This window comes from Pleurodeles waltl, chromosome 7, assembly GCF_031143425.1.
Source record: "Pleurodeles waltl isolate 20211129_DDA chromosome 7, aPleWal1.hap1.20221129, whole genome shotgun sequence".
Classification (NCBI taxonomy): Eukaryota; Metazoa; Chordata; class Amphibia; order Caudata; family Salamandridae; genus Pleurodeles; species Pleurodeles waltl.
Genome location: NC_090446.1, coordinates 935,017,216 through 935,035,137, shown reverse-complemented (window position 1 = coordinate 935,035,137; position 17,922 = coordinate 935,017,216). Strand labels below are relative to the sequence as shown.

The 17,922-nt window shown below is 40.6% G+C and overlaps 1 protein-coding gene across 1 annotated transcript in view; it reads right to left on the bottom strand.

The window, feature by feature from the left end:
- MRPL22 (mitochondrial ribosomal protein L22) overlaps positions 1 to 17,922 on the bottom strand; it is a 56,314-nt gene that overhangs the window by 20,040 nt on the left and 18,352 nt on the right. Inside the window, exons 2-3 of the mRNA XM_069199626.1 lie at positions 3,129 to 3,174; positions 830 to 965 (exon numbers count right to left, since the gene is read on the bottom strand). Coding sequence (XP_069055727.1) covers positions 830 to 965; positions 3,129 to 3,174 — 182 coding nt within the window. The remainder of the gene's footprint in view (positions 1 to 829; positions 966 to 3,128; positions 3,175 to 17,922) is intronic.

Sequence of the window (17,922 nt, the reverse complement as noted above, 5' to 3'; positions counted from 1 at the left end):
ATATTGAGATGACATCTCTTTGGAAAAGGCAAGTCAAATATTCCAGAGCGACCTCAATGAAAGAGACTTCATTGTTTATAGATTGCAGATTGTGAGGGAGCCGAAGCAGGCTCTATAAAGTAGGTGTCATCTACTCATTGTTCTGCTGGAAACATGAGAGGAAAACAATGACTTTGAGCACATGCTGTTTGAATGTCATTCCTAAAAATCAAGTTTGACATGTTAGGAAAACCAATCCATCTTCATACAATTGATATAGGTCTCAAACATCTATCCGCTCAACACAAATCCACCTTAACACACTTATTAAACAAAATGGTATCTGCATCTCTACATATAATTATGGTAAAATAGAAGAACACATCCTGCCAATACATGTGTATTGACAGAAAGGGTTCTGTGTAAGAAACAACACTGACCATTTTTGATTAAAAGATAAAGGGGACCAGGGCACAATGTCTCCAACTTCATACCTCAACTTCAACTAAAGTTCAAAATCAAATGCAGAGATAATTTAAGTCAACTGCATCCTACAATCCTGTACAGATGCTATTTCACACTGACACAAGTGGAAGCGGAAAGGAACTGATGCTCTGTTAACTGTAAAGCTGCATATTTTTTTAGAATGTATTGATTGGTGTCTGTTTTATAAACATCATCAAATGGGTATCCAAAATAAATCCTTTAGTGTAAGTAATGGACTGCTAAAAGTTTTAATTGTAAATTTCCATGAATTTCTTAATCAAAATTATTCTAAGGGTTTTACAGACAGCACTGTGGGACCAAAACACCCAGGTACATTGTCTACCAGGTAAAGCAGATAGCTCACCGCTGGCCTCCTGGGTTCCTCTGGAGTCTGTGGAGGGTACACTATTCTGTTTTTCATCTCCCAGTTCCTGCTTCTCTCCACTGCACTGCTTGTGTGGAACTGGGAAAGCTGAGAAACATTGCATGAGGCCAATAATCTGCAAAACAAAGCATTAACATAAGTAACAGTCCCAGGACACCCATCACTAGCATGCTGACTGCCACCAGCAGCACAATCCTCCTTCTAGAAATCATCAGCTTTTCCATAGTTGAATGGGTAGTTTCAAATGCCAGAGGTGCACTTATTCTAGCCACCAGCCCACCACATTCAGTAGTGCCATGAACCCCATCAGGAGAATGGTGCCACCAAACGTCAATCAATAGCATAATCACAGCTACCAGCACAATGCCCCCAGATCTTTCAGCAGTCAGGGGTGTAGAATTTAATAAAATATATACTTGTCCATGGGATGTGTTGCTTCTTAAATCTACTTGTCTAGTTAAAAAAATCTACTTGTCCCTTTGGTGCCAAGTAGTGCGGCGGCAAATTATGGCAGCTATCTCATTATGTAAGAGCTCTCTAATTATGCCAGGGCTACTACTATAGAAGGGCTTGAATACTTGCAATTTCAATCCCTACTACAGCAATTTCTTCCTTTTTTGACAACTTTCCGCAGATCTACATGCTGGGGCTGAAGGAAGCAATAAGCAATAGTTCCAGGGCTGGAATGCCTTTGAGTCTGCAAACCTACTAACTTCCATGTTTCAAGGATTTTCACCAGCTCTTCTCTAATCTTTTCTCGTAATGAGAAAGGTTGGAAATTTACACCTGACAACGGTAGAAGTCCTTCCAGGGTTGGGGAAAAAATGGTTGGAGGGAAAGTGAACGTTTAAGCACTCAATAGTTTTTCACATGAGCAAATTTACATATGTACATTTGCTCATGCTAATTTACACTTCACAAATATTTTCTAGGAGTACGATTTCCTGGTCTACTTCTTAAGTTCTTGTGAATTCATGAAAGCCGGTAATTCAAAGACATATACCACTGGTGCACTTTTGTGACCTTCTTTAAGGACTGGGTCCATAATTAGGTCTGGGGTTAAGAAAGACATTTAGTTTTCATTAAACTTCTAGTTCTCTCTTTATCGGCTGGCTTTACTGTGAGTGATCGCATTCTGCTCTTCCACAAGGAGCATATTGGCGCACAAAGTAGTTTTGTTCAGTGCCAGGAACTACTCTGGCAATCAGTGGCATAATGAAACTGGAGGGGGACCACATGAAAAGAACACGGAGCCCCTCCTCCAGACTCACTCAGGGCAGGTGCTGTGCTGAGGGGGGCACCTGGAGGGGAGTGCCGGGCCTTTATTATGCCATTGGTGTCAACCTGTGCCTTTTGAGACCAAATCTTTTTTTTTTTTTTTTCCAGTGTTTGTTACACTGGTGAGGGCCTTTCAGCTCCAACAAAAATAAAGTATTACAAAAGCCATGTCAAAACAAGACATGCATTAACTAAACCAAATAAATGTCAGATCGGTTGGGTTTGCCAGTGCTTGTTTATTTTCATGCTTCCCATAATCTTGTTAAAAATGTTACACTGATTTTGTATTAGGAATATTTTTGGGACATACTAGCATTCATCAACACATTTTACTAAATGACGCTTCAAAGAAATAGCACCTAAAATGTTATAGTAGCAAACCCTTTTTTCTTCTTGCATTTTTCTTTTTAACATTTTATTCTGAAAGCAAAGGATCATCACCCTTGCTTACAATCTTCGGCAAACATTTGCATCTAATCAGAGAGCATTCTAGGAGCATTTTACTTAGCCTCATATTGTTAAACTTTTCAAACATGGGTGCGCACTTTTCTTTTTTACTGGAACAACTGTCAGTAGTGCAGTGTGACCTTAAAACATTTATTTACAGCACTAACCCTAATGATGAAGGTTTTTAACTAATGAACCATAAATACAAGTTCGAACAGCATTAACATATGGACACACATTACCTCAACTGCAGACAGTTCCCTTCTCTGTAAACTGGCAGCCTAAGGGTTTGTGCTGCAGGGGGTTGGGCCTACTTGTCCCAAGGACAAAATAAACATGAAAACTTGATGCCCTTGACCCCAAACTGTTTTCCAGGGCGTTGTGCGATAGGAATTTCACATCCTTGAGCAGTATGGTGCCCAAACCGCTGCACAGCAATAATTCCCAGCACAACAACAACCAGCTGCACAATGTTAAGGAGCGATATGCACAAGAAAGTTGCTGAGTGAGGGAGCATGAAAGTAAAAATAGTTATTAAAAAAAAAAAACTCACCGAGATCTAGGCACCGATGTCAGCATCCTATGCAGCAATGACCATCCTGCAACATAAAGAAAGTTTTAAGTTCTTCAGGTTTACATCTTCAGTGTATCTACATTGTACTGTCTAGAGGGATCACGGAACCAAATTGCAATCCTAAAGTATCAAACCTCAACCTTGAGATACCAGACACCTCATGCACAGTGAAGTCTTATGGCCCTAAATGCTTTTGCTCCAGCACAGAAGCTCATATAACAGGTGCATCATGCAACAGAGGCCGCATCAAAGTACTACGAAAAGTAAGAAAAGAAGCAATGACCCTTTAATTGCAATCTAGCTACCTCTCCTATTAGCCTCCAATCATCACTTCCCACTCCCTTACTCGCTCTGCTTTTGCACTTGTCTACGCCACATCCTGCCAGATTAATGCTTTCCACCCACTAGTCCAAATAAGCACTTTTTCACTTGCAAACAATCACCAATATGAAGTTAAACTCAGGAGCATTTGCATCCTAAAAGGCTGCATTTTCTAACTTGCAATTTAAATAAAAAGCAAAAAGTGATTATCAAAGTGAAAGAGGGACATATAAAAACATTGGTAGCTCTAGGTTTGAACACTGGGTCTGTCCCTCTTGAGGAGGAGCAGTAGAAAAACGAGCCACCATAGCTGGAAATGATTGAATTGCATCAGTATGATGTCAGCGGTGAACAAGAATCCTCTATGACCTAGCTCCCCTGTGAGCAAAGATCTCCATGAAACAAGATTCGCTCTTTGGGGAGCGCTGAAGGCAGATGGTGACCAACCATAAGCAATCTCCATTTTGGAGTGAAGGCCAATAGTCAGCTAATTCCAACGCTGAACAAGTGCCACCCTGTGACTGACCCCCCCTGATGAGTAACTTCTATAAATGAGTGCTATCAACTATTTTCACTCAGCGGAGGCAAAAGGGATGTGGAATTCCTATAGCTTAATACCCAGGACATATTGTTTGGGGTCAAGGACTACAAGTTTTCATGTTTACTTTGGCCATGTAGGCCCAACCCCCTGCAGCACAAACCCTTTGGCTGCCAGTTTATAGTACCACATATTGGGAATTGTCTGCAGTTAGAGTAACATTTGTGTCCATATGTTAATGTTGTTCGAACGTGTATTTATGTTTCATTAATACAACCACTATATTATTAGGGTGAGCACTTTAAGTAAATGTTGTAAGCTCGGACTGCATAAATGAGATTGGTTCCATTATAAAACGTGTTCAGACGTTTGCAAAGTTTAACAATATGAAGCTATGTTAATGCTCCCAGAATGCTCTCTGGTCACACGCAAACATTTGAGGAAGCTTGAAAGCCAGTTTAATTCTTAGCTTTCAAAATAAAATGTTCACAAAAAATGCAATCAGGAAAACAAGGTTTTGTTAATCTACTATGAGATTTTAAGTAGAATTTTATTAAGCATCCTTTAGTAAAATGTGTTGATGCACGCTAAAAAACACATGATGGAAAATCTGTGTAATCTTATTTAACAAGAGTATGGGAAACGTAAAAATAAACAAGCACTGGCAAGGCCAATAGGTCAGACATTGGTGGTCAGCCTTTTGGTTTTTCAATGCGTGTTTTGTTTTGACATGGTTTTTGTAAAACTTTTTTTTTGTGCTCTCAGAGTAGAGTACTAAATATGCAGTTGTCCATTATGCCAAATAGGTATTCACTAAAGTTCTCAACCTTAAACAATAATGTTGAAGCTCCTTTGAAAGGCACCTCCTTTGTAAACAGCACTAACTTGCGGTCTACGTTTTGGCCAGTCTATGAAACTGCTGATTGCAATAGAGTCTAAGGCACCTTGGCATTACATTTCTCCAGGAGACATGTTGGCCTCAAGACCTCTGTTTCATGAAGTGCATTGGGATTAAAGAATATTTTTGGTGCCAACGTAGAATATGTCTTAATTTACTTATTCAAAATAGGGGAAACGTGAGGGTCAGTTGAATTGAGTTCACACATGCAGTTATCATGAAATGCCCTATTGTTGGGTAGCAGAGCTGTACATAAGTAAGCAAGGAAGAAGTAGAACATGTATGGTGAACCTGAGTGTAACCTGAGAAATCTGATTCTGTGAATACCTTAAAAGTTCTCATGTCTTTATCGTGTGGTCCTTATTTGCAAATTTCAGTCCAAAAAATAAATTTATTCTGTTGTGAAACTCCAAAGTATTCCTTGACCGACTGCAAGCGAAAAGAAACGGTAATCCAGCCTATTATGGACATATGATGATGATAATGATATAAATTTGTAGAGTACATTGTTACTCAATAGTGTTCCGTAGCTTTAGAAAAAAAAGATAACTGAAAGCGACTAGGAGCAAAGTGGAACTAATGTCTATCAAAAATGTTTACCCAACATTTACAAAAAAATGAGTGATTGGATTCAGTGCATTAAGAGAGAGGGAGTTGATTCCATTATATATAGCCTACGTAAGGAAAGTCTCGTCCACCAGTGCAGACCTTCCATACCTTCAAAATGGAGAACACCATAGGGCAAGATTACCACGGAAGGGGAGAGGCTTGGTAGTGAATCCACTTCTTTAAGGTGTACTTAGGCTTAACGCTGTACTACATTCTATGACAAAAGCACGAGTTATTCAAAGGCAGCAGGTTTGTGGATTGGGTCTGCGTTTTTCCCCTTGCTACAGGAAATCACGGCAGGTAATAGGCCATTGCAGCCCTCCATCCCCCCGTGTAATGAAGCTATCAGGCGGTGCTCTCATTTTAGGCTTGCACAAAATTCAAAGGCATCCCCTCCTGGAATCTTGCCACCGAAACCTCTAGGACCAGGTGAGCATATATGAGCAACAGCTTTAAACAGAGAGCGCACGTGAAGAGAGCCTCTTGAAGTGCCCATCTGCTGCATAACTTGAGCTCTGTAAAAGGCGCCAGGCTAACAGCACCTGCTGTCTGGGTACGTTAGGACAGTAAGTCGTAATCATACAGCTAGAACAGCTATTCCTGAGCACTTCAGATATGGCCCACTACCATGGTATAAAGTGAGGCCACTGGCTCTTTGCCAACCACTTGGGTACAGCCAAAGCTCTCCTTACTGGTTCCAAATAGTCATCACTTTCTAGATATAGTCCACTTACTGGAGATAGTTACACCTGGATATAGCCTACAGACACAAATGAAAAGGGGATAGACGCTCCTGGGTATAGGAAACAGACACACTAGAAGGTGGTGAGAGATGTTCCTCAGTGTAATCTACTGCCACAGTAGTAAACATACAGGGTGGGGATAGTTACAACTGAACACCTGGAAATCATCATCTATATATCCTCAAAGCCATGCGTGGTATCCTAGAGTTTATGGTATAGTGATGTCATAGTACTAGCAGTTGTCCATGGGTTGACTCAGTGTTCTCTGGTGGAATGTATTCTGTTTAACCTTGAATGTAATGATCAGTTGGTGTGTTCCTCTGGGCCTTTGTGTATGCGTACAGAGCACAGCTGTATAACAAATACATCTAGAAAATTAACCATTATGTCTGGACATTTATACTTCACAGATTGGTGACAAACTGGGATAGAAACGGACATCTCGTTTAGCCTGTTCATGTTCAATGTACTGTTTTTTTCATATTTGATTAATAGGCCCAGAGGCTGCACAAAGCCCGATTACTGCCTCAGTTTAAGTGCGCTCTTCATACTCAAGATTAAAATTTCAGCTTTTACTTCATATGACAGGATTTTAAAGATTGTGCCGTTCTTCGAACTGCCTATTGTTTCATGTGCCAGTTTTTAATATTGTCTGCTGTTATCAGCACAAGACTGGGAGAAGTATCTTGAACAGCTTGCCGAGCAATTTACTGGAGCGTGTCAAGGGCAATGTTTATCCAGTCAGTTTCATTTGTTTTTAAAAGCGCGGTCTTCTAGCGCCCTCTACTGCACGCTCTTTCAACATATTTAAAATACAAACATTCCTGCAGCTCTTTGCGTGCTGTAGCCACATGCTCCATTGCACTTTCAGTTCTGGAACGTTTATCTACTTCGCTTTCGTATGCTTTGGTAGTGCACATCATCTCGGTTTCAATCACGCTTCAGTGCACATTCATACAGGAAATATCTGCCATCCGTACGTCCTATCATTAAATCCTACAATTTTTCCTACCTAAGTATTCTGAAGAAGACGCTTCTTTCTACTCTCGCTGTTCTGTCAACAGGACTGTCCATGCATTCATTGTATAGGGCATGGAGGGACCAGTGTTCCAACTGGTGTTTAAACAGCGCCACCTATCGCTGCCCGCCTTAACTTCAAGTATCAACAGCTACTTGCACGCTTTACTCTTTTTTCAGTGTGTGGACCAGTGCTCTGAATGGTGTTTAAAAAGCGCCACCTACCACTGTATTCTATTATTACAAGTGTCAACAGCAATTGGCATGTTTTAATTCTAACTGGATTCTGCCTGTTTTCTACAAATGTATTGTTGTTTCTAGTGCTGCGAGTGCCAACAGCGATTGGCACGCTTCCACTGTTCAGTTTAACAAGCTTATTGGGATCCTTTTCTTTTTTTCTTTTCATATTTCTTTTGTTATGTTTTAATGTTTTAGCAGCAACCATTCAGCATATGCTAAAAAAAGCTTAAATGATAAATTGTAGGTATTTATTTAATGCATATTATATTATGGGTGATGGAATTTACTCCGAGGCTTTTACAATCCAAAGTATTGCGCCATCAACCCCATTTTTGCAGGAACCTGGGGAGCCACCTTTGAGATGGCGGTTGTGGTACAGTTCTTTTAATGCATAGTTAGGTGCTACTGACTGACGGTCAGAAATTTAAAGCTGACAGAAAGAAATGTAAAATTATTACTCAGGTGTTGAGGGTCAAAATGTGTTTGATTATTTACCTGCATATTCATACTCTGATGAAGAAGAATTGGATGCAGTTGCAGTGAAACAACTTCACAATTATTTGGAAGGAAGGTGAATTTCGTGGTTCACAGGCACAAATTCTTTACTCGTGTACAAAAACCAGACCAGTCTATCGATTTGTATGTCACTGCTTTTAATTTTTTAGCATCATAGTGTGAATTTGAAGGTTTTAGTTCCCAACTAATTTGTGACCAAATTGTGTGTAGATGCTACAACAAGAAAATTCAAGAGAGACTACTTAAATGCAAAAATCCTTTTGACATTGCGAAAAGCACTGTTCACAAAATGATGTGAAACAGTTAGAAATAGATCCAGTAGCGTCACCAGTTGCAGTAGCACATAGCAAAGGGGAAAGCTAAAGAAACTGTCACAACTCACAATTGAACATATGTCCACAAATTAAGGCAACAATAAGAGTAAAAGCTTGTATAGAACACCAAGTAAACAAATGTGTTGTAGACGTGGATCCAGTGATCATATTTCGATCTTTAACCCCTTCTGTGCCCAGGACGTAATGGTTACGTCCTGAGGCACAGTGCTCGTGTGCCCAGGACGTAACCATTACGTCCTGGGCACAGAGTCCAGAGGGTGCGCTAGCGCTCCCTCTGTGGGGTTCCCCTCAACCCCCCCAAGGCAGGGATGGAAGACCTTCCCCTTCCACCCCTGACCCCCCCAAATTATACTTAGGCCATTTCTGCCCCCCTTGAAGGCAGATTGGCCTATTTTTATGAGGCCAATCTGCCCCCAAGGGGGACAGAAACCACTAGACACCAGGGAGTTTTTTTTTTTTGTTGCGAATTTCACGCAAGGGGAGCGACTCCTTGGGCAAGGGTCGCTCCCAGGGGGGGCATTTTTTTAAAAGGCCTTTTCTGCACCCCCTGAGGGCAGATCAGCCTATTGTTATTAGGCCGACCTGACCCCGGGGGGGCAGAAGCCTCTAGGCGCCAGGGTAAAAAAAAAACGGTTATTTTTTTGTTTGTTTGTTTTTTTAGAGATGGGGAGCGACCCATTAGGCAAGGGTCACTCCGTGGGGGGGAAATTGTATTTAGACCATTTCTGCCCCCCTTGGGGGCAAATCGGGCGATTTTAGGTCAATCTGCCCCCAAGGGGGGCAGAAACAACTAGGCACCGGGGATCTTTTTTTTTGCGCCAATGTCACGCAGGGGGAGCGACCCCGTAGGCAAGTGGGGGTTGGAGGGGCAAATTTATTTTAGGCCATTCCTGCCCCCTTTGGGGCCGGCTGAGCTAGAGACCAAAATCCACAGGTAGGCACTTTGCAAAAAACACCTCTGTTTTCTGTGAAAAAATGTGATGTGTCCACGTTGTGTTTTGGGCCATTTCCTTTCGTGGGCGCTAGGACTACCCACACCAGTGAGGTACCATTTTTATCGGGAGACTTGGGGGAACGCTGGGTGGAAGGAAATTTGTGGCTCCTCTTAGATTCCAGAACTTTCTGTCACCGAAATGAGAGGAAAAAGTGTTTTTTTGGGTAAAATGTTGAGGTTTGCAAAGGATTCTGGGTAACAGAACCTGGTCAGAGCCCCACAAGTCACCCTATCTTGGATTCCCCTAGGTGTCTAGTTTTAAAAAATGAGCTGGTTTGCTAGGTTTTCCCAGGTGCCAGCTGAGCTAGAGGCCAAAATCCACAGGTAGGCACTTTGCAAAAAACACCTCTGTTTTCTGTGAAAAAATGTGATGTGTCCATGTTGTGTTTTGGGCCATTTCCTTTCGTGGGCGCTAGGCCTACCCATACAAGTGAGGTACAATTTTTATCGGGAGACTTGGGGGAACGCTGGGTGGAAGGAAATTTGTGGTTCCTCTCAGATTCCAGAACTTTCTGTCACCGAAAGGAGAGGAAAAAAGTGTTTTTTTGGTCAGATTTTGAGGCTTGCAAAGGATTCTGGGTAACAGAACCTGGTCACAGCCCCAAAAAGTCACCCCATCTTGGATTCCCCTAGGTGTCCAGTTTTCAAAAATGCGCTGGTTTGCTAGGTTTCCCCAGGTGCCGGCTGAGCTAGAGGCCAAAATCCACAGGTAGGCACATTGCAAAAAACACCTCTGTTTTCTGTGAAAAAATGTGATGTGTCCAAGTTGTGTTTTGAGCCATTTCCTTTCGTGGGCGCTAGGCCTACCCACACAAGTGAGGTACCATTTTTATCGGGAGACTTGGGGGAACACAGAATAGCAAAACAAGTGTTATTGCCCCTTGTCTTTCTCTACATTTATTCCTTCCAAATGTAAGGCAGTGTGTAAAAAAAGACATCTATTTGAGAAATGCCCTGTAATTCACATGCTAGTAAGGGCACCCCGGAATTCAGAGATGTGCAAATAACCACTGCTTCTCAACACCTTATCTTGTGGCCATTTTGGGAGTACAAAGGTTTTCTTGATACCTATTTTTCATTTTTTATATTTCAGCAAATGAATTGCTGTATATCCGGTATAGAATAAAAACCCATTGCAAGGTGCAGCTCATTTATTGGCTCTGGGTACCTAGAGTTCTTGATGAACTTACAAGCCCTATATATCCCCGCAACTAGAAGAGTCCAGCGGACGTAACGGTATATTGCTTTCAAAAATCTGACATCGCAGGAAAAAGTTACAAAGTAAAACGTGGAGAAAAATGGCTGTTTTTTTCACCTCATTTTCAATATTTTTTTATTTCAGCTGTTATGTTCTGTAGGAAACACTTGTAGGATGTACACAAATGACCCCTTGCTGAATTCAGAATTTTGTCTACTTTTCAGAAATGTTTAGCTTTTTGGGATCCAGCATTGGTTTCTCACCCATTTTGGTCACTAACTGGAAGGAGGCTGAAAGCACCAAAAATAGTAAAAATGGGGTATGTCCCAGTAAAATGTCAAAATTGTATTGAAAAATTGGGTTTTCCAATTCAAGTCTGCCTGTTCCTGAAAGCTGGGAAGATGGTGATCTTGCCACCGCAAACCCTTTGTTGATGCCATTTTCAGGGAAAAAACCCACGAGCTGCCTTCTGTATCCCTTTTTTCCCCATTTAAAAAAATGAAAAATAAATAATAATTTCACTGTATTTTGGCTAATTTCTTGGTCGCTTTCAGGGGAACCCACAAAGACTGGGTACCTCTAGAATCCCTAGGATGTTGGGAAAAAGAAATGCAAATTTGGCGAACTGCCCCAAATAGCCAAAAAAAGGCTTGGCACAGGAGGGGGAAAAGGCCTGTCAGCGAAGGGGTTAAGAATTGTCCCACTGTCATGTAGAAAATGTAAAAAATTGGTCACTTTGGAAAAGTTTGTAGAGGTGGTAGACACATGCCAGTCAGAAGTGTTCATGATGCATGTTCCAACGATGAGGAGGAATTGGAAAAAAAAAGTAGAAGAGCTGGTCTTATCAGAAGAATGTTTGGAAGTTATTAGTGTTGCCAATGAAAATAACTATGGTGATCTGTTGGTTACAGTAAAGATTGATGGTATTGGGCCACCTTTGCTTATTGATTCAGGAGCAAGAATTACGATAATTTATTTTGACAGGTACAAAGATAAGTGGCGGGAGAAGATGCTTTTACCACCAAATGTAGTCACTATTGCCTTTGAAAGGGGCAGAATTGATCTTATGGGTTATTTTTGGGCAAACTTATCATTTGAGAACAAAACCATTAAAGGGAAAGTTTGTGTTGCTTATAAAGGTATGAATGTGTTAGAATGGTGGCATCAAGCCGACTTTGGTATGATCATTAGACCTGGTCAGAAATGTCCTGTTTCTCTCATTGGATCAGCTTCCAGTCAGTCATGAAAAGAAAAGTTTACTGATGTCTTTACCAACAAAGTTGGTTTGATTACAAATTTTGCGAATACCATTAAGGTTAAAGACCAAGTGTTACCAGTCAAACACAGACTTCACAATATCCCACATAGTGTATGGCATGAATAGACAACATTTTTGAAAGAAATGCAAAATGATGGAATTATCGAACCTGTTGATGATATGTTTTTGCTTTTGTCTATTGTTTTGTCCAAGAGAAAGTCAGATGTTCTAGGCTTATGTGTGGATCTTAGATCTCTCAAAAAAGCTATACGGTTTGAGGATTATACTTTGCACAGAATTGAAGATCTTGTAACTCAGGTTGGTCAGTTCAAGTTGATTACTAAACTAGATCTTCATGCAGCTTACCATCAGGTACTACTAGATGAAACACCACGTCATCTCTCTGCTTTTGTAACACCAGATGGTACCTTTCAATTTTGCCATATGCCATTTGGACTGGCTTCAACAGCTTCTATTTTCCAGAATATTATGTAAAGACTGTTTACTGGCATGAACAATGTTGTTGTGTTTCAGGATGACATTTTGATATAGTCATTACCCAAGGCACACATGTTAAAGCTGTGGAGAATGTACCTTCCGTATTACAAACCACCGATATCACACTCAGAGAGAATAAAAGTATATTTTGGGTGAAGGAAATTGATTATCTGGAGCATGGGTTGTCTGATGAAGGCGTCAAACCTAAACCTAGTATCAAGGATGGAATTGTGAAAACACCTCACCCTATTGACAAAGAACAACTACGCTCATTCTGGGCTTATGTGAGTTTTATTCAAAGTTCATTAGAACATTTTCTGAACTTACAGAATGTTTTAGAATATTGCTGAAGAAAGGAACAGAATTTGTATAGATGTCTACCTGTCAGAATAACTTGCTAATTAAGTGATGTGTAGTTAAAGCTCCAGCTTTGCAAGCATATGTTGAAGGGCATGACACTATTGTTACTGTGGATGCTAGATCTTATGACATGGGAGCTGTGCTATCGCAGATTGAAGATGGAAAAGAGTTTACTATTGGGTTTGCCTCAAGAAGGATGAAAGATGTTGAGACAATGTATTCTGTCATAGAGAAGGAAATGCTAGCTTGTATTTGGGGCATAGAAAAATTCAAGCCATATTTATGGGGAAGAATATTTTTCTTAAGATTTGACCATCAATTGCTTGCATATATTATTTCAGGTAATAAGATAAAGAAAACAACTCCAAGACTAGCCAGATAAGCTACTAAGCTGCTGGAATTTAAAATTTACAATAGTCCATATTGCAGGAGGAAAGAACAAAGCATTTTTTTTTGTCAAGAATGCCCGTTTCTGAAGAGAATTGTAAGGAGATAGTAAAAGATGAGATTGAAGAATGCATTATTACCACTGTAGAAGATTGCATTATATGTCAGGATATAAATGAATGGCGTGAGGCTCTCAAAGGCGATAATGTGGTGAGTCAGGTCATAAGAATGGTGACTTCAGGTTGGCTGAAAGAAAGATCTTTGGACTGTTCCTTGCAATAATTTAGCAAAGTAGTGAATGAGTTGTCTATTCAGAGTGATTTACTAATGAGAGGAGACTAATTGATTCCTCCAGATTGTTTCAAACGATTCTGGTCATTTGGGTGTAACTGCCACCAAACACAGGGTAAGACACGATTATTGGTGGACTGGCATGGATCGCGAAGTGGAGATGATTGTGAAAGAATATGAGCAGTGTTGTTATAGTGACAAACACTTGCTTACTTTAACACCTCCTCCTATTCCAGTCAAATGTCTGGGTAAAGTATGGCAAAGGGGTGCTGTGGATTTTTTGGGCCTGTTTCATTTTTGCCCAACAACATGAAATATTTTATTGTGTTGGTGGATCATCTTTTCAGGTGAAAATTAAGGGGTGTCTGAGCCTAACACTAAAGCAGTAATTCGTTTTTTAAGGATGTTTTTAACAAGGATAGAGTACCTAGTGAACTGCTTACTGACAACGGTGTTCAATTCACATCTTCCAGCATGACAAACATTTTCAACAGATTAGATATAACAAGTTTATGCACACCTATATCACCCCCAGGCCAATGGTAATGTTGAGAGATTCAATTGTGTACTGGTCAATGGGTTCAATTATGTCTTGCTTACATAAACGTTCCAACTCTTTCTTCAACTCTCTTCTCATGACCAAATGAACATGTCTACACTGGTGTACCACAGGTTGTGCCCCTGACTTCAACTTCATCTGCTGGCTAAAACCTTTAATTTTACCTAAAGTGTCACTGAACACTTCAGGAAAAGCTACTTTCCATACATTTGCTTTTACAGACACCTCACCCACAATGTCCTTACGCAACATTACTTGTTCCGAACTATTACGATCAAGCACAATGGCCAAATTTCTTTGTTCCAACCATCCCAACAAATTGGAACCATCTTCTTCACATATACAGTGGCATTAGCACTACACCCTTTGAACTCCAGTTTAGCGCTGCACTCACCAATGACATCTACTGGTTTTCCACAATACACCATTGGCTTAACTCTTGTTTTTTCCAGACAAACTTCACGCAAATTCTTGCATTCCTCTTTATTGATAAACGTATACCAGGACCCAGAATCTGCCATCATGTTAACACTCGCACCATTCACATTTATCAAACAAAATGGTTTTCTTACACCAGATCCACAAACAGCTGCAACCAGTTACCCATGTGATAAAATCTCTTTTTGTTCATGTTCAACGGTAAATACAACTCCCTCTTCAACCGAGTCACTTTGAACTTCTTCACGTGTGTCATTTTCAACAAGGTTAACCAACGTTTTCTTCTGACTATCCCATTTCATTTTACACACTTTTATAAAATGTCCTTTTTTCCTACACTTATTACAGTATTTGTCCACTGCTGGACACATAAAAGAATTGCCTAAATGTCTCCTACTGCAACATAGGTAACTTTCTAGCAGTTTCCTCACTTCGACTTTGTTCTCATTCAAAGATGCATTCTTCAATTCCTTATTTTTAACCTTGTTATGCGAAACAGCATGTACTTCTTTTTTGATGTTCATTTGTTCCATAAACTTTGTTGTCGATTCAATATTACCAGCAACTTCTATAGCCTTTTATAATGTTAAATTTTCAAGGGTCAACAATTTTTCCTGCACCTTTACACTCTTAGATTTTTCTAAGATTTGGTCTATGATTATTTTATCTTCAAACTTTTTAAAGGCACACGTAGATGCTAACATTCTCAAATCACTTACAAAATTTTCAACAGGCTCCCTTGGCAATTGATGTCTTTTTTAAAACTTGTGTCTCTCCATGATGAATTTTTTTTTTCATAAAACGTACATCCAAGGCTTTTATAGCTGAAGCATACTCATCTACATTACATCATCATCACCACCTAAAATACATATGCGAGGTAGATGCTTTAATATTTTCCTATCCTCTATGCCTAACAAATGTTTCAGTAAAGCAAACTTCCTCCTGTGCGTAAACATTTCCCCTTCTATAGCATCTAGATAGGCTTCGAAACCTTCCTTCCACTACCCCCACTCTACTAAAGGTAAGCCAGGAGACGCTAAGAAGAAAACTGGTGGCATTACAGATTGCTGCATGGTGAAATAAATAACAAGGCAATGCTATGGAAAAAAAAGCACAATACACTCATAAACATGACAGTGAAATGCACAACTAACAAGAAAGTTACTGTCCCTCCTCACAATAGCCTGCAACAATAATCTTAGTGATGTAAAGGTGTGCGCATCACCAACGCGCACCACTGTTCCTTCTTCCAATAACTTGCACACACAATTTTAGTGCTGTAAAGGTGTGCGCATCCAAAAGTTTGCATCCACAATTTTAATGATGTAAAGGTGTGCGCACCACCGAGGCACTCTATAATACTGTTATACAGTTGAAACAGAAAACACAAATCAATAGAAAGGTGTGCGCATCACCGAAACGCACCAAGTACAGATTGCTATGCAAACAACAATAGACTGCAAATACGTGGATGCCAGAACACGGAAACCTGCGTTATAATTGAAGCTGAAACTCAACTCCGATGTCCTTTAACCGTTGCCAGGATACCGTGTTGGGACGTAGCGTGAGACGCTTCCAAACCAGCGTTATAATTAAAGCTGAAACTCGTTTCCGATGTCCTTTAACCATTGCCAGGATACCGCGTTGGGACATAGCGTGAGATGCTTCCAACGTCAGTGGTAGTGACGTGCACACCTCAACATCCGGCAAATCCCAAAATATTAAAAAGGCTAAATACGACCACCGTCTGTTACGGTCTGCCCCTTTCCTGTCTCGGCTGCTTAAATCTCCCTACGCCATCCACCTCACTCGATGGCTGCCTGCACTGACCTCCTCCAAGGATCACCAAGGAGAGAACACAAGAGCGGTACCACCGGTCACAGGTAACTTCTTCCCCCATCGTCGCCACTGAAACGTCGATCTTCAAAGAAGGACGAAACTCCACCACCTAAGTTCAATTATGTGTTTATTGAGCACGGACAAACACGACCCGCCTGGTAGCCTCCCATAACAGTTATATCTCACACATTACATTACATTACCTCACCCGAGCTGCATATGCCTCGTGCATACAATTCTATGCACGGGCACATTAACATACCAAACCAACACTGGCCTATACCTCAATGTCCTTAGGGTCATCATACGTTTACCCACAGCAGATTAAAAACACTGTAGCAAGTCTCCATCTCTTCTTCTCTTCATAGAACACATGGCACCATATCTAAATGTACTGCTAGCTGCCTGTAGCAAGTAGGTCAATGTTCAAAGCACTATAGGTCAATAATGCCTTTGAGGGACAAAGGGCACTGTACCATTAAAAAAACGGTAAACAACATACAAGAAATACAGACAAAAGACACATCTACATTCCACACTAGCACCATGGATCACCATACAACTTTATAATAAAACAAATCTGTAGAAAGATCATCTATATTGGATCAAGCAGCCAATCTCTGGAAAACATTGTCAGCAAAGATTTGATGCATCCAAGAACAAGGAAAGTTCAGAAGAAAGGTGAAAACCTATTTGTTCCCACAATGACAATATCAACCACCAACCCTGGATGAGCAATCTGGAAAAACAATCCAGGTGTAGTGACTTCCACCCCAAATAATCCTATTTGGAATAAAGCAAGTCAGCCAAGTTTCTTACTCCAGGAGAATGATAAGTAATTGAAGTTGAGTCTAGGTACAAGGGACGTAAACTAAACAGGGATATCCTGAAATACATATTTATATTATGTACAATCATTTTGACTAAGACATTATACCTGTGAAGAGACACAATGATTTATAGGTGAGAAAACCTGTACTTTGAACATTGTGCTGTAGAAATAGCCAAAAAAACAATACTGTTTTATCTACAGTTTTATTTACTACTCCTGTCTCAAACAGTCGCAGCTCATGGGGCAGAAGGGGTGCAGCAGGGTATGGCGGGGGAAGGATAAACAAAACATATTAATAATAATAAAAAATAAAAAAACCTTACCTTGTCTCCTCAGCTGCACCGCTCCTCGGTCCTCACAGCAGATACAGGCTCCCAGCCTGCTCTTCCGCAAATCCTAACGCTGCTTTCATGCTGCTGGCAGCATGAAAGCAGTGTTAGGATTGGCCAGAGCGCCTTGGCTTGCTGCTCCGAGGCAGAGTTCGAGCCTATGCCTGCTGTCTCCAACCTTGCAACACAGTGCCAGTTTGGAGAAAGCCCAGTGCACCTGTGTGTTTGGCCAGCCCAAGATGCTACGCACTTCCCCTCTGTCCCTGTCACGCCCCATAGCCCCAACCCTTTTACAATAAAACAATAATAAACATAGCTTATTATCGTTTTATTGTAAAAGGTTTTCAGCTGCTGCTGCTGGAGGGGGCAACACTCCTTTGCCATAGCGCAGGAGCCGCCGCTGGTCACAAAGAATATCAAGTCATCATGTGTAAGATCATCTAGTATATCATTATTATAAAAGAAAGGATGCATAAAACAGGATATGGCAAAAAATACAACTGGTTAAATATTTGTCATTTAAATAAAAATAACAAAATTAAAAAAAACTTTCATTAGTTAGTTATATAT